Source organism: Carlito syrichta, unplaced genomic scaffold, assembly GCF_000164805.1.
Source record: "Carlito syrichta isolate Samal-C Ts95f unplaced genomic scaffold, Tarsius_syrichta-2.0.1 Scaffold115961, whole genome shotgun sequence".
Taxonomy (NCBI): Eukaryota; Metazoa; Chordata; class Mammalia; order Primates; family Tarsiidae; genus Carlito; species Carlito syrichta.
The window spans coordinates 72,727-93,305 of NW_007060057.1; the positions used below are offsets into that span (position 1 = coordinate 72,727).

Genomic DNA, 20,579 nt, shown 5'->3' on the forward strand with positions numbered 1-20,579 from the left:
GGATGAAAAAAGTCCTCAAAGGGAAATGTTTTGCCGATGTGGAAGAGGTGAAACCAAAAACGACAGAAGCATAAAAAGTCATCTGAATTGATGAGTTAAAAAACTATTTTGGGCTGTGGAAAAAGCATCTCAATAGGTGTTTTGCATCAAATGGAGAGTACGTTGAAGGTGACTGAAGTATGAACATGTAAGAATAAATACACAGTTTTTTATAAATACATTTCCCCTTTTTTGCCCCCCCCCGTAAATCCTGAGGGGAAGCCACATTTGACCTTGACTGCCATTCGTTTCCATCTATTAGTGTGCTCCTGAAGCTCTCTATATAACCTATATATAATGTGCATGCTTGTTTTCGTTCTTTTTTCTTATATGCACTTGAGCTCCAGAAACATACCTGGGAGAGTCCTGCCCTTGCATAGTTACTCAGAGTCTTTGACTGAGTGGCAACAGAGCAACCTGGTCTTTCTCTTGATATACTGATATCACGTGTATTTATTGAATACCTACCTGGGGGTAACTATACAGAGCAAAAGTACTTGCTCTTCCTTTTAACAACTTGCTGTATGCACTTTGGAAGATGGAGGCGAGAGGATTGCCTGGACCCAGAGGTTCAAGCCCAGCCCAGGCAACTTGGCGAGACCTTGTCTCTACAATAAGTCAAAAAATTAGCTGGGTGTGTTGGCAGGTGCCTGTGGTTCCAGCTACTTGGAAGGCTGAGGCAGAAGGATTATGCCGAACCCAGCAAGTCAAGGCTGCAGTGGTTGTGAGTGTGCCAGTGCACTCCAACCTGGGCAATAGATTGAGACTTTGACTCAGAACAAAACAAAACAAAACAAAATTTACTGTATAAAACAAATTGTTTTGCTATTAGCAAATTATAAATAAATGGATATGGAATTAGTCTTAAGGTATTTGATCTCCTCCTCCTCCTTCCATTCTTCTTTTTTCAATGACAGCACACAAAATTTAGGTGACTTTTTTTTTTTTTTGAGTCAGGGTCTGATTCTGTCACTCAGGCTGGAGTGCTGTGGCATGAACATGGCTTACTGCAACTTTGAACCCTAGGCTTAAGCGATCTTCCCACTTCATCCCCCCCCACCAAGTAACTTGCACACTGCCATGCCCAGCTAATTTTTTTGTTTTTTGTAGAGCTGGGTTCTCACCATGTGGCCCAGGGTGGTCTCAAACTCCTGGGCTTAAGTGATACTGCATACTGGGATGTGGTTCTTGAAAGTTACTTCTGTCAGAGGCAGGTGTACAGCAAATGGGGTCTTGTTAGAGTAATTGTGTCTTCCCTCCTCCCCACTTTCATCGTGATGAAAACCTTGATCAGGTAGGATTTCATTATGCTTGATAGTCTAAAGTATATATACTCTTTTTTACTATGTGTCTTCATGAGCTTATTTTTAGATAGAAATGTAACTTTTCTTTTTATTTTCACAGCTGTATCCAGATATCATTATGCATCAGTAAAATGAAAAAGCAAAGGAAAATTCTATGGAGGAAAGGAATCCACTTAGCCTTTTCTGAGAAATGGAATACTGGGTTTGGAGGCTTTAAGAAGTTCTATTTTCACCAACACTTGTGCATTCTAAAATCTAAGCTAGGAAGGCCAACTACTTGGAATAAACAGTTGAGGCATTTCCGGTGTAGAAACAAGGCCCTTCAAGTCCAGAAAACATGGATCCATGATGAACCCCTTTGTGCTCAGACTAAGTTCGATGTGGCTACTCAGAATGTTAGTTCTTTGTCCTCTAAAGTGAAAAGAAAGGACACTAAACATTTCATTTCTTCCTCAAGGAATCTCCTGAAGCTCCAAGCAGAGAAGTTGCTGTCATCAGCAAGGAATTCTGACCATGAATACTGCAGAGAGAAAAGTCTCTTGAAGGCAGTTGCTGACTTTCCAGCAAATAGTGTTTTAGGTCAGGCCAATGGTCACAGACCTAGGACAGAGCCACAAGTTTCTGACTTTCCCATGAAGTTCAATGGGGAGAGCCAAAGTCCAGGTGATAGTGGCACAATTGTGGTCACTTTGAGCAACCATAAGAGAAAGCGCTTTTGTTATGGCTGCTACCAAGGGCCGGAGTGCCACAGGAGTGGGGGACCCCTAATTTCAAGAAAGTTCCAACTTAACCAACATAGAAGAATAAAAGTATCTCCTCTTATGATGTATGAGAAATTATCCATGATTAGATTTCGGTACAGGATTCTCAGATCCCAGCACTTCAGAACAAAAAGCAAAGTTTGTAAGCTAAGAAAAGCCCAGCGAAGCTGGGTACAGAAGGTCACTGGGGACCATCAAGAGACTCTTAAGGAGAACGTCAGCGAGGGTGACAGTGGCAGCGCATTTCCTCCCCCAGAACCTAAAGACTCTTCTTGTCGGCATCAGCCGTGCTTTCCAGATATGGACAGCAGTGCTGTGGTGAAGGGAAAGAACTCTCATATGCCTGATGGCCGTACTAAAGGAAGCCCTTTCTTGGGCAAGGAGCTTAGTTTAGATGAAGCATTCCCTGACCAACAGAATGGCAGAGCCACATATGCCTGGGACCAGTCGCCCTGTTCCTCTCCTAAGTGGGAGTGTACAGAGCTGATTCGTGACATCCCCTTATCAGAACATAATTCTGGTAACATGTTCAGCTCAGAAACTGAAAGAGAAACTATGACTCTGGGTCAGGAAAATCGGACAAGTACTGTCAGTGATGACAGAATAAAACTGTCAGTGTCTGGAGCAGGTAAACTTGTAAGTAGTGTGGATGGGCCTGTGTCCGAAGAGACTGTTCAAAGTGAGAACTCATACCAGATGGAGGCGGATGGATCTCTCAAGCAGAACATTCTTAGTTCTAAGTTGCTGGACCACCCTTACTGTAAAAGTCCACTGGAGGCTCCTCTGGTGTGCAGTGAAGTCAAACTAGAAAATGAAGCAGGAGGTGGAAAGAACAGTGAAAAAGCATCTCCAGTGGATGATGAGCAACTGTCAGTCTGTCTTTCTGGTATGCACTCCTCCTTTGTTCTCCCCCGTACTCCAGCCCACAAGTATTGTCCTTTATCCTTTCTAGGAGAGTCCTTTTTTTTTTTTCTTTTCCATTTTTATTTAGAGATGAGGTCTTGCCAAGTTGCCCGGGTTGGTCTCAATCTCATGGGCTCAGGCAGTCCTCTCGCCTTGGCCTTCCAAAGTGCTGGAATTATAGGCATGAGCCACCGCACCTGGCTAGGAGCCCTATTTTTTCCTCCTACAAATGGATTTCTTTGAAAGTAGACATTTTTCTTGAGGTGTTTTATAGTGCTGCTGCATTATGTAGATGTTCCATAATTTAATTAGTCCTCAGTTGGTTGAGGGACACTTGCATTGATCATATTGTTTCTTCTATAAGGTAATATGCAATGAAATTATTTCTTTATACTTATACAATTTGTTACTGTAAGCCAGATTCCTGTTATTAGAATTGTCAGTGAAAGAATATTCACACTTAAAAAAACCAGAATATTTACACTTAAGATTTTAAGAGAATTGTTAAATTATCTTCCCAAAAAGTTGAAACAGTTACTTGTTAAACTTTGCTAGTCTTCTAGATCACATGAGAGTTTTGATTTGGATTCTTGAATTTTAAATGTGAACATCTTTTTTGTGTTTATTGGTCATTTTGTGTGTGTGTGCATGGTTTTCCTTTGCCTATTTTTCAGGTAGATTGTTTTTGTTTTATTTATTTAATATATGAGAAGCTCCTAAGTACCAGTCACTGTGCTGATTCCAAAGAATGTAGCAACAAACAGGATATACTCCCTTCAGGGACCTCAGCATCGTTCTAGTTGTAAAGATGTTAAGATAATTACAAATTGTAAATATCACAAGAATTGCCCCTCACAAAAGGCAAAGCCTTCAGTACCCCCAAATTGTTTATTATATTTTGCTTAACAGAAATGTTCAGTTCTTTTTGTTAATTTTTTAGTGAGATGAGGTCTCACTATGTTGTCCAGGCTGGTCTCAAACTCCTGGCCTCATGCAATCCTTTCTAAGTACTGTGATTACAGGAATGCGCCACCACACCTGGCTAGAAATTTTCAGTTCTTACACAGTAAAATTTATCTTTGACTTTATAGCTTTAGTTTTTATGTCATGCTTTACAAAACCCTCTCTTGTCAAAATCTACCCCATGAAGTAAGTTCATATAAACGTTTTGGAAGACAGTATGGTAGTATTAACTGTGGCACCTTCAGGCAGTGGTAAACAATGCAACTGTTTAAGAATAAATTGGAGGCCGGGCATAGTGGCTCACACCTATAGTCCCACCACTTTGGGAGGCGGAGGTGAGAGGATTGCCTGAGCTCACGGGTTTGAGACCAGCCCGGGCAACTTGACGTGACCTCATCTTTACAGTAAATAAAAAAATTAGCTGGCCATGGTGAGGCTGAGGCGGAAGGATCACCTTAACCCAGCAGGTCGAGGCTGCAGTGGCCATGAGCATGCCACTGCACTCCAACCTGGGCGACAGAGTGAGATTTTTAACTCAAAAAAAAGAATACATTGGATCTACATTTTGATACTGAAAGATGTCTAAAGTGAAAACAGCAAGTTGCAAATTGGTATAATATCATTTTATTTAAAATATATATATACACTTACATAGAATGAGCATATGTATACATGTGTGTTTGTATAGGACATATTCAGACAGATATATCATTGTTATAAATGGCTTTTTGAGGGGAGTCAGGAGGGCTACTGCTTGGTAGTTTGAACAATTTTGAGCACTTTTCTCTTTCCAACCTTTTAGTATGTATAAGAAGTTTTTCTCACAAAGAGGCAAAGTACAGAAAAATCCAGTAAATCTTTTTTTTTGAGTCAGCCTCTTATTCTGACAGCCAGGCTGAAGTGCAATTGTGTGATCATGGTTATTGCAGCCTCGATCTGCTGGGTTCAGTATTCTGAGCAGCTGGGATTACAGGCACGTGCCACCATAGCTAATTTTTTTTTAAATGTAGAGACAAGGTCTTGCTATGTCATCCAGGCTGGTCTTGAACTTCTGGACTCAAGTAATCTTCCTGCCTCAGCCTCCCAAAGTGCTAGGATTACAGGTGTGAGCTACCACAGAAACATAGTAAATATTTTTTAAATGATTTTTATTATTTAGACTGTCCTAGAATAAAAGACAGATTTCCCTAATAAGAGGTTAGCAAAACCATGGTACTTAAACCTGAAAAACTTAACATTTATCTACAAATGCCGGTTAACTTTTATAGATATAGCACTTCAAAATACAATTGATAAATTGAATATGGCATGTAGTAAGACTGGAGCATGATCTTAGGAAGTAGGGGTTCTTACAAATTCACATTTGATAAGCTGTAATGTAATACATTATTTTAATATGTTAAAGAAAAAAAAATGGCATCTCAGCAAGTGCTGAAAAAAGTCTGTTAATAAAACCCAGCTTTCTTTTTTTTTTTGAGTTGGAGTCTCACTCTGTCACGCAGACTGGAGTGCAGTGGCCGCTCCCGGCCACTGCAGCCTTGACCTGCTGGGCTCTGGCAATCCTGCCACCTCAGCCTTCCAAGTAGCTGGAACTAAAGGTGCATGCTACCACGCCTGGCTAATTTTTTGATTTATTACAGAGATGAGATCTTGCCAAGTTGCCCAGGCGGGTCTCGAACTCGCAGGCTCAGGCAATCCACTCACCTTAGCCTCCCAAAGCGTGGGATTACAGGCTGAGCCACCGAGCCCGGCTGAAACCCAGCTTTCTTAGAAAAGGAAAAAAAAAAAACCTTCGGCTTCCCTTTATATAAATGTCTTAGAAAACTAGGAATAAAGGAAACTTCCTTCACTTGGTAAAGAACATCTATCAGAAACCAGTAGCAGTTCCAGGTTTAAGAGGATGAAGTAAATTCATGGAATCCTTTCTCCTGACAAATCCATAAGAATCGTGAAAACTATATTAGAAACACATCTGTATCTTTAGAATCAAAAACAAGGAGGAGAGCATTTTGGTGGATCAGAAACTGAGAAACTTCAATAAGGCAGAAAGTAGAGGATGGTCCAGAGGGGCAGAAGAAAGATTAGTGCAGAGAAATGGTGAGACACCGAGGATATCCATTCCTGGAGATGGTGGACGTGAGGAGGAAAGGGAAGACCTATGACAAAAGACTGAGCAATTAAGGACTCTCTCCCTGCTGTGCCACATGTCAGCAAAGAAGATATCTGCTAGCAAGCCAAAATTCTAAGAACCAAAACAGGACACCAACCCTCCCCACACAACCTGTAGCACCTGGCAAGAATGAGGAACATCCATTTCCAGAAGAACACTTGCTGGGGTCCTAAGCATCCCTCCTTTCACTGCAAATAGTTCAAGGCAGAGGAGCAACAGCTGCCCATCACAGCCCTCTCCCCCTTCCCCAGCAAGTTACTCAAGTAGAGATGAACTCACAGTCTCTTACCATCAGCTGAGAAAAGCAAACACAATGAAAGACAAATTCAACAAATAAAAGAACTAAGCCTGAGTGATCAGAATCAATAAAAGAGTAGGACTCAGTATAGGGCAATCAGTACATACAGTAGATGCTTCTTAACTGACTTCTACAGCACTGATCAACATTGAGTTCTGTGCTGAATGATGGCTCATCTCTTAATATAACTGCACATTATCTTTTTTCATTTGATTTATATACATAAGTGTGAAAAGAAAGTTATGCCCTTGAAAACCAAGTTGAATGCTTTGTAATGGTAGTGTGTTGGTGCAAAAAAATTAATACTGATTGTTGCTTGTACAAGACAACCTTCAGAGACATGAGGGAATATATGAAAATCTAGGATTTTGTACTCAGTCTAACTTTGCAACTAACTAAATTCCTCACTTGGAAGAACCAAAAATTCTGGCCTCCATCTCTTGGGTGTGCCAGGAGATAATGGAAGGGAAACTGAAGAAATAAAACATATTTTCCAGCCATTTGCCTTTCTAGACTCTTTGAGTTATGGCTGTTGCCATGTTTCCTGGCTTTAGCCCCCTTTTCAACCTTGGGGAAGTGAATCTCCTTTTTCTTGCTCTCTCTTTCTAATTTACTTTCTAAATAAACTATATTTTCTAATCTAAAAAAAAAAAGATATTTGATATTTTCCAGAGCTGAAGAGAAAGGTATGAGTCAAATTAGAAAGGCTTAGTAAGTTCCAATCAGGAGGATCACTTAAGCTCAGGAATTTGAGACCAGAAGTAACACAAAAAAAGTGCTTCAAAAAAAAAAAAACAACAAAAAAAACTGAGCATGGTGGTATACCTGTAGTTCCAGGTGAAGCAGAAAGATCACCTGAGCCTGGGAGGTCAAGCCTGTGGTGAGCTGTGATCACACCACTGCACTCTAGCCTGGGTGACAGTGAGACCCGGACTCTAAATAAATAAAGAAGTACAGTATATTATTTTTAAAAATTTTTTTCATTGACAAAAATTATATACATTTATGGGGTACAGTGTGATGTTTTGTTGTATGTACATTTTGAAATGATTAAATCAAGTTAATCAACATATCCATCACTCACATTTTCTTATTTTCTTGTGATAAGAACATTTAAAATCTGTTTTTATCAATTTTCTTTTTTCTTTTTGAGTTGGATCTCACTCTGTTGCCCAGGCTCAAGTGCCATGGTACACTGACAGCCACCACAGCCTCGATCTGCTGGGCTCAGGTGATCCTGCCTCAGCCTTCCAAGTAGCAGAACTACAGGCACTTTCCACCACACTTGACTAATCTTTTGAGTTATTGTAGTGATAGAGATAAGGTCTTGCCAAGTTGCTCAGGCTGATCTCGAACCCTTGCACTCAGGCAACCCTCTCATCTTGGTCTCCCAAAGTGCTAAGATTATAGGCGAGAGCCACCACAGTCGGCCTTCTCATCAGTTTTCAAAGACATAGTGTGCCAGGTGCAGTGGCTCATGTCTGTAATCCCAGCATTTTGGGAGGCTGAGGTAAGGGCATTGCCTGAGTCCAGGGGTTCAAGACCAGCCTGGGCAACTTGGCAAGACCTTGTTTCCACAATAAATAAATTAACTGGGCATGGTGGTGCATACTTGTAGTACCAGCTACTTGGAAGACCGAGGTAGAAGGATCGTCTGAACCCAGCAGGTTGAGGCTATGGTGGCCGTGAGTGTGCCACGTCACTCCAGCCGGGCAACAGAGACTCCAACTTAAAAAAAAAGAAAAAGTAGTACATTATTATTAACTATGGTCACCAGACTGTACTCTAGATCTCCAGAGTTTATTCCTCCTGTTTAACTGTATCTACCCTTTGGTCAACATGACCCAGTTCCCTGTCGCTTTCATTTTTCTACTTCTGTGAGTTTGGCTTTTTTAATTCCACATATAAGTGAGTTCATGCATTGTTTTTCTGTGTCTGGCTTATTTCTCATAATTGTTCACCTATGTTGCAAGTGACAAGGTTTTTTGTTTTTTTGTTTTGTCTTTTTCTTTGAGTTGGAGCCTCAGCCTTCCAAGTAACTGGGACTACAGGCATGCACCATTACACCTGGTTAATTTTTTGGTTTATTGTAGAGACAAGGTCTTGCCAAGTTGCCTAGGCTGGTCTCGAACCTGTGGGCTCAGGCAATCCCCTCACCTTGGCCTCCCAAAGTGCTGGGATTACACAGGCTTGAGCCACTGCACCTGGCCAAGATCATTTTTATAATCTTATATTCATAAGAAATTGTATACATAATAGAAAACTCAAAATATGCCAAATGGATTCTATAAACATTAAAATCTGTTTTTTGGGGGGTTTTTGAGACAGAGTCTTAATCTGAGACTGCAGTGCAGTGACACAATCATGGCTTATCCACAGCCTTGACTTCCTGGGCTCAGTCCATTCTCCCACCTCAGCCTCCTGAGTAGCTGGGACTACAGGTGTGTACCACCACATGCAGCTGATTATATTGTGTAGCGACAAGGTCTCACTATGTTTCCCAGGCCTATCTTGAACTCCTGGGCTCAAGCGATCCTTCTGCTTTAGCCTCCCAAAGTGCTGGGATTTCAGGCGTGGGCTAGTATACCTGGCAAACATTAAAATTTTGTATATGTATATAGCAAAAGTCATAAATGAAAACATAAGGGGTTTAAATACGCATGCCCATTCACCCAGAAATTTTACTTTTTTTTTTTTTTTTATTTGAGTTGGAGTCTCACTGTGTCACCTAGACTGGAGTGCAGTGGCCATGCCCGGTCACTGCAGCCTCGACTTGCTGGGCTCCAGCAATCCTTCTGCCTCAGCCTTTCGAGTAGCTGGAACTACAGGCACGTGCTACCACGCCTGGCTAATTATTTTTTTGATTTATTGTAGAGACAAGGTCTCGCCAAGTTGCCCAGGCGGGTCTCGAACCCGCAGGCTCAGGCAATCCACTCACCTCAGCCTCCCAAAGGCGCGGGATTACAGGCTGAGCCACCGAGCCTGGCAGAAATTTTACTTTTGATAAGTGTGTAAGTATAGCTCAAAGGTTTTGTCACATTATTTATTTATTTATTTTTGAGTTGGAATCTCACTCTGTTGCCCATGCTGGAGGGCAGTGGGATGCTCACGGCCACCGCAACCTTGACCTGCTAGGCTCAGGCGATCCTTTTGCCTCAGCCTTCCAAGTAGCTGGAACTACAGACACATGCGTCATGCCTGGCTAATTTTTGTGATTTCAGGTTGCCCAATCTGGCCTCAAACCTCTGGGCTCAGGCAGTCCTCTTGCCTTGGCCTCCCAAAGTGTTGGGATTACAGGCTGAGCCACCACGCCTGGCCTGTATTTCTTACTTTGGAGGTGGCATAGCATAATAATTAACCCAGTTTCTATAGTCACATGACCAACAGCAATCTTAGTTCTATCATCTGCTAATTAAATGTTGCTGGAGAGGCTGAACATGGTGACTCACGCCTCACAACCTTGGTTCAAGACCAGCCAGGCGACTCAGCCAGACCTCGTCTCTACAATAAACCAAAAAATTAACCAGGTGTGGTGGCACACGCCTGTAGTTCCAGCTACTTGGAAGGCCGAGGTGGAAGGATTGCCTGAGCCCAGCAGGCTGAGGCTGTGGTGGCCATGAGTGTACCATTGCACTCCAACCTGGGTGACAATGAGACTCCAACTCAAAAAAAAAAAATGTCGGGGAGGCTCTAAAGCAGGGATAATATCTTCACACACAAGGAAGCTATAAGGATGAAGTGAGGTATGCTAGTGCTTGCTTTCTGATAAGTGTTTTTAAATTGTTTTACTTCTATTCTTGGTGAGATAATGTGTATCAGTGAGACATTGTCATCTAGGGCTCTCCTTGAAAATCCTTGAAGAGACTTTCTCCTCTTTAAGGAATCCATGTTTATCATCTGAAAATAAAAAAAGATAAGAGAAAAATGTATAGAAACTTAAAGTATGTAAAAATAGCATTGTTAACAAGAGCACTTCTTTTCTATGATACTCGTTTGAAATTGGGGTCCACATCCCATGGCTGGAGGAGACTGCTTTCTTATTTCAGGAGTCTCAATGAAGGTGGTGGGGCCTAAAGTTTAATTTTTTGTTATTGTCGGGGCATTATTTTTCTATAAAATTTGTTACTCAAATGTAGTTTCTCAAATGTTGGAATTCCTTATTTTCTTTCTTTTTTTTTTTTTTAAGTTGGAGTCTCACTCTGTCGCCCAGACTGGAGTGCAGTGGCCACTTCCGGCCACTGCAGCCTCGACCTGCTGGGCTTCCACCTCAGCCTTCCAAGTAGCCGGAATTACAGGCATGTGCTACCACGCCTGGCTGATTTTTTGATTTATTGTAGAGATGAGGTCTCACTGCCCAGGTGGGTCTCGAACCCACGGGCTCAGACAATCCACTCACCTCAGCCACCCAAAGGCACAGGATTATAGGCTGAGCCACCGAGCCCGGCTGGAATTCCTTATTTTCCACTGCACCCATTCTCCCATGTGTGATACAAGGCTGTGCTTAGATAATTGTAAGATATGATACAGTAAACACTAGAGGCAAATATATGTTCTGTGTTCTGTTCCTAGTTTATTCATTTTTATTTGTTTTTTTTGAATCCAGGTCTCACTATCACCCAGGCTGGAATGCAGTGGCACTATCACAGGGCTCACTGCAGCCTCAAACTCCTAGTCTCAGGTAATCCTTTTGCCTCAGGCTACTGAGTTGCTGAAACTACAGGTGGGCCACCACACCCAGGATATTTTTTAAATTTTTTGTAGAGAATAGGACTTGTTAAGTTGCCTAGGCTGGTCTTGAATTCCTGGGCTCAAGCAGTCCTTCTGCCTTGTCTCCCAGTGTGCTGAGATTCCAAGCGTGAGCTACTGTGGCTGGCCCTGTTTCTAGTTTAGAAGCCCCAAATCTTTATCTCCTACCCTGATTAAGTTGAAGCATGGGACTGCCAGGTATAAGCAAGCACCTCTTTCCTATTTACTGTACCCTCACTTTTGCTTATATCTTAAGCCTTTCAAATCGGGAGCCATTCTGGTGGGAGATTACAGGAGGAAAATAGGTTTTCTACTTCTTTGTCCACTCCTCATATAAAACAGAACACTCCATTCCCAAGACACTTGTGATCTTTCCTGCCATTTTGTATTGGTACATAACAGAGATCATTCTTGGAGTTACAAAGAGAGCTAGGTAAGGATATTTGGCTAACAGCCCTCATTTTTCCCAACTTAACTCAGTAGTCTTAACTATCAGACTGATTGTTAAGCTCCGCTTATTGCCTTTCGTGTGCAGCATCAGTGAATAGCCTAAGTCATGTCTGTACTTTTGTGAGCTTCTAAGAAATGCCTCAGCTTTTTTGAATTTATTTATTATTTTTTGAGTCAGAGTGTCAGTCTGTCATCCAGGCTGCAGTGCAGTGGCACGTTGATGGCTACTGCAACCTCGACTTGCTGAGCTCAGGTGATCCTTCTGCCTCTGCCTTCAAGTAGCTGAAATAGGCTTGTGCCACCACATCTGGCTAATTTTTGTATTTAATGTAGAGACACAGTCTCACCAAGTTGCCCTGGCTGGTCTTGAACCCCTGGACTCAGGCAATCCTCTTGCCTCCCCCTCCCAAAGTGCCAGGATTATAGGAATGAGCCACCATGCCATGCACGACGGCTTGTTTGCATTTACTTAGAAATAATGTCCTTGTTTTATTTCCCAGGACCTTTATAGGTATGTTTCTTCAGTGGGTCCTCCTTCAAGCCATTAAATGCATATATATATTACTTAATTTGACCTGAAGACTCTCCTATAGTCTGGTCAAAACGTCAACCTTTAAGTTGTATGTCCTATTTTGGGAGACTGAGGTGGGAAGATTGCTTGAGTGCAGGAATCTGAGGCTGCAGTGAGCTATAGTCACCCTACTGCACTCCAGCCTGGGTAATAGATGGAGACTGCATCTCTATAAAAAAAAAATTATGTTTCCCATCTTAAAATATGCCTTATTAATGGTTATTCAGTTAAGCTCACCACACAAGTTTATTTAATGTCATGAGTATAATAACTCTTTGAAACTGTGTGATATTGTTCCTTGCTAATATTAAATTTCACACCCTTACCAAATAATAAAGTGGCAATGATTCCACTAGTTAAGTCTTTCTAATTGTGATTTTTAAGACGTAATTCCTGCCAGATACGATGGCTCATGCCTGTAATCCCAGCACCTTGGGAGGTGGAGGTGAGAGAATTGCCTGAGTTCAGGGGTTTGAGACCAACCTGAGCAACTTGGTGAGACCTCATCTCTACAACAAATCAAAAAATTAGCCAGGTGTGGTGGCTCATACCTGTTCTTGGAAAGAATTCCAGCTACTTGGAAGGCTGAGGTGGAAGGATCTCCTGAGCCCAGCAGGTTGAGGCTGTGGTGGCTGTGAGTGTGCCACTGCACTTTAGCCTGGGCAACAGAATAAGACTCCGACTTGAAATAAAGAAAGGAAGAAAGAATTCCTGCTGGGCGCAGTGACTCACACCTGTAATCCCAGCACTTTGAGAGGCTGAGACAAGAGGATTGCCTGAGTCCAGGAGTTCGAGATCAGCCTGGGCAACTTGGTGAGACCTCATCTCTACAAGAAATTAAAAAAAAAAAAAGTTAGCCAGGCGTGGTGTTTACCTGTAGCCCCAGCTACTTGGAAGGCTAAGGCAGAAGAATCTCCTGAGCAGGTCAAGGCTGCTGTGGCCGTGTGTGTGACACTACACTCTAGCCTGGTGACAGAGTGAGACTCCTCAAAAAAAAAAAAAATTCCGTTAACTAGAAGGATAGAAACATTCGGCCAGGTGAAGAAGCCCTTTAGATTTCACTCTTTAGGAGATAAGATTCTTCTCCAAAGTTAAACTATGGAAAGATGTCAGTATTAGCCAGGCCTGGTGGCTCATACTGTAATCCCGGCACTTTGGGTGGTGGAGGCAAGAGGATTGCCTGTGCTCAGGGGTTCTACCAGCCTGAGCAACATGGTGAAACCTCGCCTCTACAATAAGTCAAAAAATCAGCCGGGTGTGGTGGCACTTGCCTGTGGTTCTAGCCACTTGGACAGCTGGGTGGAAGAACTGCCTGAACCCAGTAGGTCAAGGCTGTCGTGGCCGTGAGCAGTGCCACTGCACTGCAGCCTGGGTCACAGAGTGAGACTCAGACTCACAAAAAAAAAAAAAAAAAAAATCAAGATGGAAGTATTTAGTTGTAGCTATCCATTCCTTCTTCTTTTTTTTTTTTTAATTCAGAATCTCACTGTCAAAGTGTTGGGGAAATGACTGGTGGAAATGATTTGTTTTTCCATTTTAATATTTTTTTCTTCCTTTACTTAAGGATTCCTGGATGAGGTTATGAAGAAGTATGGCAGTTTGGTTCCACTCAGTGAAAAAGATGTCCTTGGACGATTAAAAGATGTCTTTAATGAAGACTTTTCTAACAGGTATGTAAATGATGTTAAAGTTAAGCCCTTGAAAATAAACTTGGTATATATGACTTTTCTTTTGGGGAAAAAAAGATACTTAGCAGTAAACTGAGTGGAACTCATGTTTTTTACCTTTTTTCAAATCTTTCTGTTTCAGAAAACCATTTATCAATAGAGAAATAACAAACTATCGGGCCAAACATCAAAAATGCAACTTCCGCATTTTCTACAATAAGCATATGCTGGATATGGATGACCTGGCCACCCTAGATGGCCAGAACTGGCTGAATGACCAGGTTAGTGTGTTGTAGGTGCTTAGCGTGGAAAAGTTGCAGAAAATGTTGGTCAATAAAATAGAGTTATAATTTCTGAGTTTTATCTTTTGGAATCAAGTATTCTTTATTCCTTACTGACGTTACTAACCCTAGGACCCAGAAAGCTTGATTACTGTTAGCAGTATCAATATATTATTCATTCTGATTGGGATGTTCTGAATTGTTTAGGGTTAGTAAGCTGGTTTTATGTTGATTTTTATAGGTCATTAATATGTATGGCGAGTTGATAATGGACGCAGTCCCAGACAAAGTAAGTGAAAACTTCCTCTTCTTTAGGAAAGTCCTTGTGTATTAAAAGTAGTAGTTTTTTTGTTTTTCAACTTTATTTGATGTAATATTTGATATACCTAACATTTATCTTTTTTTTTTTTTTTTTTTTTTTGGAGTCGGGGTTTCACTCTTTCACCCAGGCTGGAGTGCAGTGGCACGCTCACAGCTACCACAGTCTCGACCTGCTGGGCTCAGCCAATCCTTCCGCCTTCCAAGTAGCTGGAACCACAGGCACGTGCCACCATGCCCAGTGAATTTTACTTAGTTTATTGTAGAGATGAGATCCTGCCAAGTTGCCCAGGCTGGTTTTGAACCCAAGGGCTCAGGCAGTCCTCTCACCTCTGCTTCCCAAAATACTGGGATTACAGGCATGAGCCACTGTGCCCAGCTTGATATACCTAACATTTTTCATGGAGAAATCTTTACTACTCAGTTGCAATACTAACTCAACACTCATAAACTCTAAGTTCTCTTAAGAGCTTAGTTAATATATTAAAAGTATTTTTTAACTTAATGTATTAATTTTTCTTTCTGAGTACTCAAATGCCTGATGGGCAGCAAAAGTTTCCACGTCATTATAAAACTTTCATAAATCTAATAAATTATAGAGATAAACATGGATAAATTTGAGATTCTGATACTGTTTATGAATGTAGAAAAATGTTTTATAACTTTCCGCTTAAAATTACATATCTGTTATACATTATAAGCTGGAATCATGAGATTAATCTGCCAAATTCTCTATCATGTCAGATTTTCTTAACCATCAGAAAATTTTAAAATCTAAACACATACAATTTTTTAAACAATAAAATATTAATCTGAAGGGTTTGATTTACCTTCATTGTCTCTACATTTAATTTTTTTTTTTTTTAGGTTAGAATATATAGTTTATTTAAAAGTATATTAGAGAGAGAGAAAGAGAAGATTCACCTCCCCAAGGTGGGGGAGGGGGCCAAAGCCAGAAAGCATGGCAATAGCCATAGTTCAAAGAGCACATAGATACACCAGAGTCTAGCAAGGCAATGGCCTCTGTATTTAATTTTGAACCTTCATCGTGTTAAAAGAACACTTGTGTCTTTTTGGTAGCTCAAGCTTTTAATCCCAGCTATGCGAGAGGTTGTGATGGGAGGATTGCTTAAAGCCAGGAATTGGGGACCAGCCTGAGCAACATATAGGCTCTGTCTCTTAAGAAAGGATTAAAAAAAAGAAGAAAGAATACTTACTAAGGTAGTGGTTCTCAAAGTCCCCAGACCAGCAGCATCAGCATCACCTGAGAACTTACTATAAATGCACATTCTCTCTCTAGGCTGGACGTGGTAGCTCATGCCTATAATCCCAGCACTTTGGGAGGTCCACGTGAGAGGATTGCCTGAGCCCATGGGTTTGAGACCAGCCTGGGCAACTTGACGAGACCTCGTCTCTACAATAAATCAAAAATTAGCTGGGTGTGGTGGCATATGCCTGTAGTTTCAGCTACTTGGAAGGCTGAGGCAGAAGGATCGTCTGCGCCCAGCAGGTTGAGGCTGCAGTGGCCATCAGCGTGCCACTACACTCTAACCTGGCAACAGAATGAGACTCCAACTCAAAAAAAAAAAAAAAAAAAAAGCACATTCTCAGACCCCAAACCAGACCTACTGAATCATAAACTGGAGGTGGGGCCCATTAATCAAATTTTATAAGCCTTTCAGATGATTCTGAAATATATTCTGATATATAAATAAGGTAAATCGTTACCTTATTTTTTCATAGCCTCTTTCAACTTTATCACCTGATTTGGAGAGATTTGTCAGGTTGCTTCTCTTCTTGATTGAATTCAGGTAATCTGTTTACTGCCCCATTCCAGTTCTTAATCTAGGCTGCAGCTGTAAACTCATTCTAGTAAAAATTTGGAACAGAGCCGGGCTCAGTGGCTCAGCCTGTAATCCCGTGCCTTGGGAAGCTGAGGTGAGTGAATTGCCTGAGCCCGTGGGTTTGAGACCCGCCTGGGCAACTTGGTGAGACCTCATCTCTACAATAAATAAAAAATTAGCTGGGTGTGGTAGCGCGTGCCTGTAGTTCCAGCTACTTGGAAGGCTGAGGCGGAAGGATCGCTGAAACCCAGCAGGTCGAGGTGGCCGGGAGTGGCCACTGCACTCCAGTCTGGGCAATAGAGTGAGACTTCAACTCAAAAAGAAAAAAAAAAGAAAAATTGGAACAGAATCTTCTATAAACCATGAAATATATTTTCTGTATTTTGATCATATTTTTTGGGGGGGGTTATTTATTTATTTATTTTAAAAATTATTTATTGTAGCCGAGCTTGGTGACTCAGCCTGTAATCCCGTGCCTTTGGGAGGCTGAGGTGAGTGGATTGCCTGAGCCCATGAGTTCGAGACTCGCCTGGGCAGGCGAGACCTCATCTCTACAATAAATCAAAAAATCAGCCGGGCGTGGTAGCACATGCCTGTAATTCCGGCTACTTGGAAGGCTGAGGCGGAAGGATCGCCGGAGCCCAGCAGGTTGAGGCTCCGGTGGCCGGGAGCGGCCACTGCACTCCAGTCTGGGCGACAGAGTGAGACTCCAACTCAAAAAAAAAAAAAAAAAAAAAAAAAAATTTATTGTAGAGACAAAGTTTTGCCAAGTTGCCCAGGCTGGTCTTGAGCCCTGGGCTCAGGCAATCCTCTTCCCTCTGCTTCCTAAAGTGTTGGGATTATAGGTGTGAGCCTCTGTGCCCAGCTGATCATTATTTTCTAAGAAGAAACATTTCGTCGGGTGGCTCATCTGTAATCCCAGCACTTTTTTGGAGGGCAGAAGTGATAGGATTACCTGAGCTCAGGAGTTCAAGACCAGCCTGAGCAACATAGTGAGACCTCGTCTCTATAATTTAAATATATGTATTTATTTCATAAAAACACATATATTTATTTTTTTAGCCGGGCATGGTGGCACACGCCTGTGGTTCCAGCTACTTGGAAGGCTGAGGTGGAAGGGTCACCTGAGCCCAGTAAGTTGAGGCTGCGGTGGCTGTGAACGTGCCACTGCACTCCAGCCTGGGCGACAGAGTGAGACATCAACTCAAAAAAAAAAAAATGTTTCCCTCCCTTTTGTCTGTGTTATATTCCGGAATTTTATTATTTTTATTTTTATTTTTTTTTGAGTTGGAGTCTCACTCTGTCGCCCAGGCTAGAGTGCAGAGGCATGCTCACAGCCACCGCAGCCTCAACCTCAACCTGCTGGGCTCAGGTGATCCTTCCACCTCAACCTTCCAAGTAGCTGAAACTACAAGTGCATGCCACCATGCCTGGCTAATTTTTTGCTTTATTGTAGAGATGAGGTCTCACCAGGTTGCCCGGGCTGGTCTCAGACTTGTGAACTCAGACAATCCTCTCACCTCTGCTTCCCAAAGTGCTGGGATTATAGGCATGAACCACCCTGCCTGGCCTATTCAGGCATTTTTAAATTTCCATTTTCTTTTGAAATTCAGTTGGAACACAACTTAATATAATCTGGTTGCTTGTATTTGTTGTCTCTTCCAGGTTCATTTCTTCAACAGCTTTTTTCATAGACAGCTGGTAACCAAAGGATATAATGGAGTAAAAAGATGGACTAAAAAGGTATTCTCTTTTTTTCTGTTTTATTCTAAATTTGAAATGCAGATGATAAGCCACTTTAGGTAGAAGGATAAGAAATTTAATACCAATATGATGTTAATTAGAAACAGACTCTTTAATGTGACAGGTTTTAAAGATTGTTTCTTTTTTTTAAATTTTTTGAGTTCGAGTCTCCCTTTGTTGCCCAGGCTGGAGTGCTGTGGCATGCTCATGGCTACTGCAGCCTCAACCTTGACCTGCTCTACTCAGGTGATCCTCCCGCCTCAATACACTACCAGGCCTGGCTCCTTTTTTTGGTTTGTTGTAGAGATGAGGTCTCACCAAGTTTCCCAGGTCTATCTTGAACCCCTGGGCCTAGGTAATCCCCTCACCTTGGCCTCCCAAAGTTCTGGAATTACAGGTTGTGAGCCACCGCCCCAGCTAGCCAGATTGTTTATTTTAAATCTTTTTGTTTGAATTAACTTAATTTCCTCTTGGTCTCAATTACAATGAGTGAACAGAAGGATGATAGCACAAAGCAAGGCTAAGGCAGGAGGATCACTTGAGCTCAGGGATTTGAGGCCAGCATGGGAAATATAGCAAGACTTAGTCTCTAAAAATTTTTTTTTTAAATTCTGATCCATCAGAAAAAATAAATTTTATTTCACAATCTATACATGAAATTATATATATATACATAACTGAAAGATTCCAAAAAACCATATACCTAATTTGCTATGTATGCTATATTTCATTTTCTATTCTGTTCTACAGCTTTTGAATTATCATTATTACTGCTTTTTGAGTTGTGCCCAGGCTGGAGTACAGTGGTACGATCACAGCCCACCAAAGCCTCTACCTCCTGGACTCAGACAATTCTGCCCCAGCCTTCCAAGTAACTAGGACTACAGACGTGCATGACCTTGCCTGGCTAATTTCATCTATCTATCTATCTATCTGTCTATCTATCCATCCATCTATCTATCCGTCTGTTTATCTGTTTATCTGTTTATTTATTTATTTTGTAGAGATGAGGTCTCACTATGTAGCTTAGGCTGGTCTTGTACTCCTGGGCTTAAGCAGTCCTGCCTCAGCCTCCCAAAGTGCTGGGATTACACGCAAACCACTACACTCAGTTTATAGGTTTTTAATTAAATGTCCATTATGTGTTATACTGATAATAGAAGGCTGAAAATACTAAGATATCTAAGATAAGGATTCATTGACAGTACAGTATGATAGCAAGTAGCTACGTGTAGGTATTTAAATTTAGATTAATAGAACAAACCTTTTTATTTTTCTTTTTGTGAGTCAGAGTCTCACTCTGTCACCCAGGCTGGAGTGCAGTGGCATGCTCACAGCCACCACACCTTGACCTGCTCGGTTCAGGTGATCCTTCCACCTCAACCTTCCAAGTAGCTGGAACCACAGGCATGTACCACCACACCCAGCTAATTTTTTGATTTATTGTAGGGATGAGGTCTCACCAAATTGTCCAGGCTGGTCCCGAACCCCTGGACTCAGGCAATCCTCTCACCTCTGCCTCCCACAGTGCTGGGATTACAGGTGTGAATCACTGCGTCAGGCAGAATAAAACTTAAAATTTAGTTTTTCCATTAATTCTAGTCACATTTCAAGTGCTGAAGTAGTCATGTTGCTACTGGCTACCATGCTGGACAACACAGAGAATATTTTCATCAGCTGAGCACAGAGTCTCCCACCTGTAATCCCAGAACTTTGGAAGACTGAGGCAGGAGGATTGTTTGAACCCAGGCATTTGGGACTAGGCTGGGCAATATAGCAAGACCTTGTCTCTATGAAAAATTTTTTAAAAAATTAGCTGGAGCCAGGCTCGGTGGCTCAGCCTATAATCCCGCGCCTTTGGGAGGCTGAAGTGAGTGGATTGCCTGAGCTCGCAGGTTTAAGATCCGCCTGGGTGGCGAGACCTCATCTCTATAATAAATCACAAAAAATCAGCGGGGCGTGGTAGCTCATGCCTGTAATTCCAGCTACTGGGAAGGCTGAGGTGGAAGGATTGCCGGAGCCCAGCAGTTCGAGGCTGTGGTGACTGGGAGCGGCCACTGCACTCCAGTCTGGGTGACAGAGTGAGACTCCGACTCAAAAAAAAAAAAAATTTGCTGGGCATGGTGGTGCACACTTGTAGTCTCAGTTACTTGAAAGGCTGAGGTGGAAAGATTGCCTGAGCTCAGGAGGTTGTGGCTGCAGTGAGCTGTGAATGTGCCATTGCACTTCAGCCTGGGTAACAGAGCAAGACCCAAGTCTCATCATCACAGAAAGTTCTTTTGGACAGTGCTGGTCTAAAAAGTAGAGAAACATGTAATGAAGTAATGACAAAATAAGAGATGTACTAATAAAGCTAATATCAAGTGCTGTGGAGGAACACTAATAATGGAGAGTAATTATGAGGGAAAGGGTGATGGGTTTGAGGAACTGCACTGAGAGCGGTAGCCTGGGATCAAATAAATACAGGAAAGGGGAAGCTGGAAAATAGCCCATAGACTCCCAGTAGTACAAGAACTGTTGA

General features: G+C 42.0%; 1 protein-coding gene across 3 annotated transcripts in view; it reads left to right on the forward strand.

The window, feature by feature from the left end:
- The first annotated feature begins 1,452 nt into the window (after window positions 1–1,452).
- SENP5 (SUMO1/sentrin specific peptidase 5) overlaps window positions 1,453–20,579 on the forward strand; it is a 33,952-nt gene continuing 14,825 nt past the window's right edge. For all 3 annotated transcript variants that reach the window (XM_008074106.1, XM_008074114.1, XM_021706796.1), the window contains exons 1-5: window positions 1,453–2,990; window positions 13,770–13,875; window positions 14,015–14,153; window positions 14,395–14,442; window positions 17,981–18,058. In XM_008074106.1, the coding sequence (XP_008072297.1) occupies window positions 1,475–2,990; window positions 13,770–13,875; window positions 14,015–14,153; window positions 14,395–14,442; window positions 17,981–18,058 (1,887 nt within the window). In that variant the 5' untranslated portion in view covers window positions 1,453–1,474. The remainder of the gene's footprint in view (window positions 2,991–13,769; window positions 13,876–14,014; window positions 14,154–14,394; window positions 14,443–17,980; window positions 18,059–20,579) is intronic.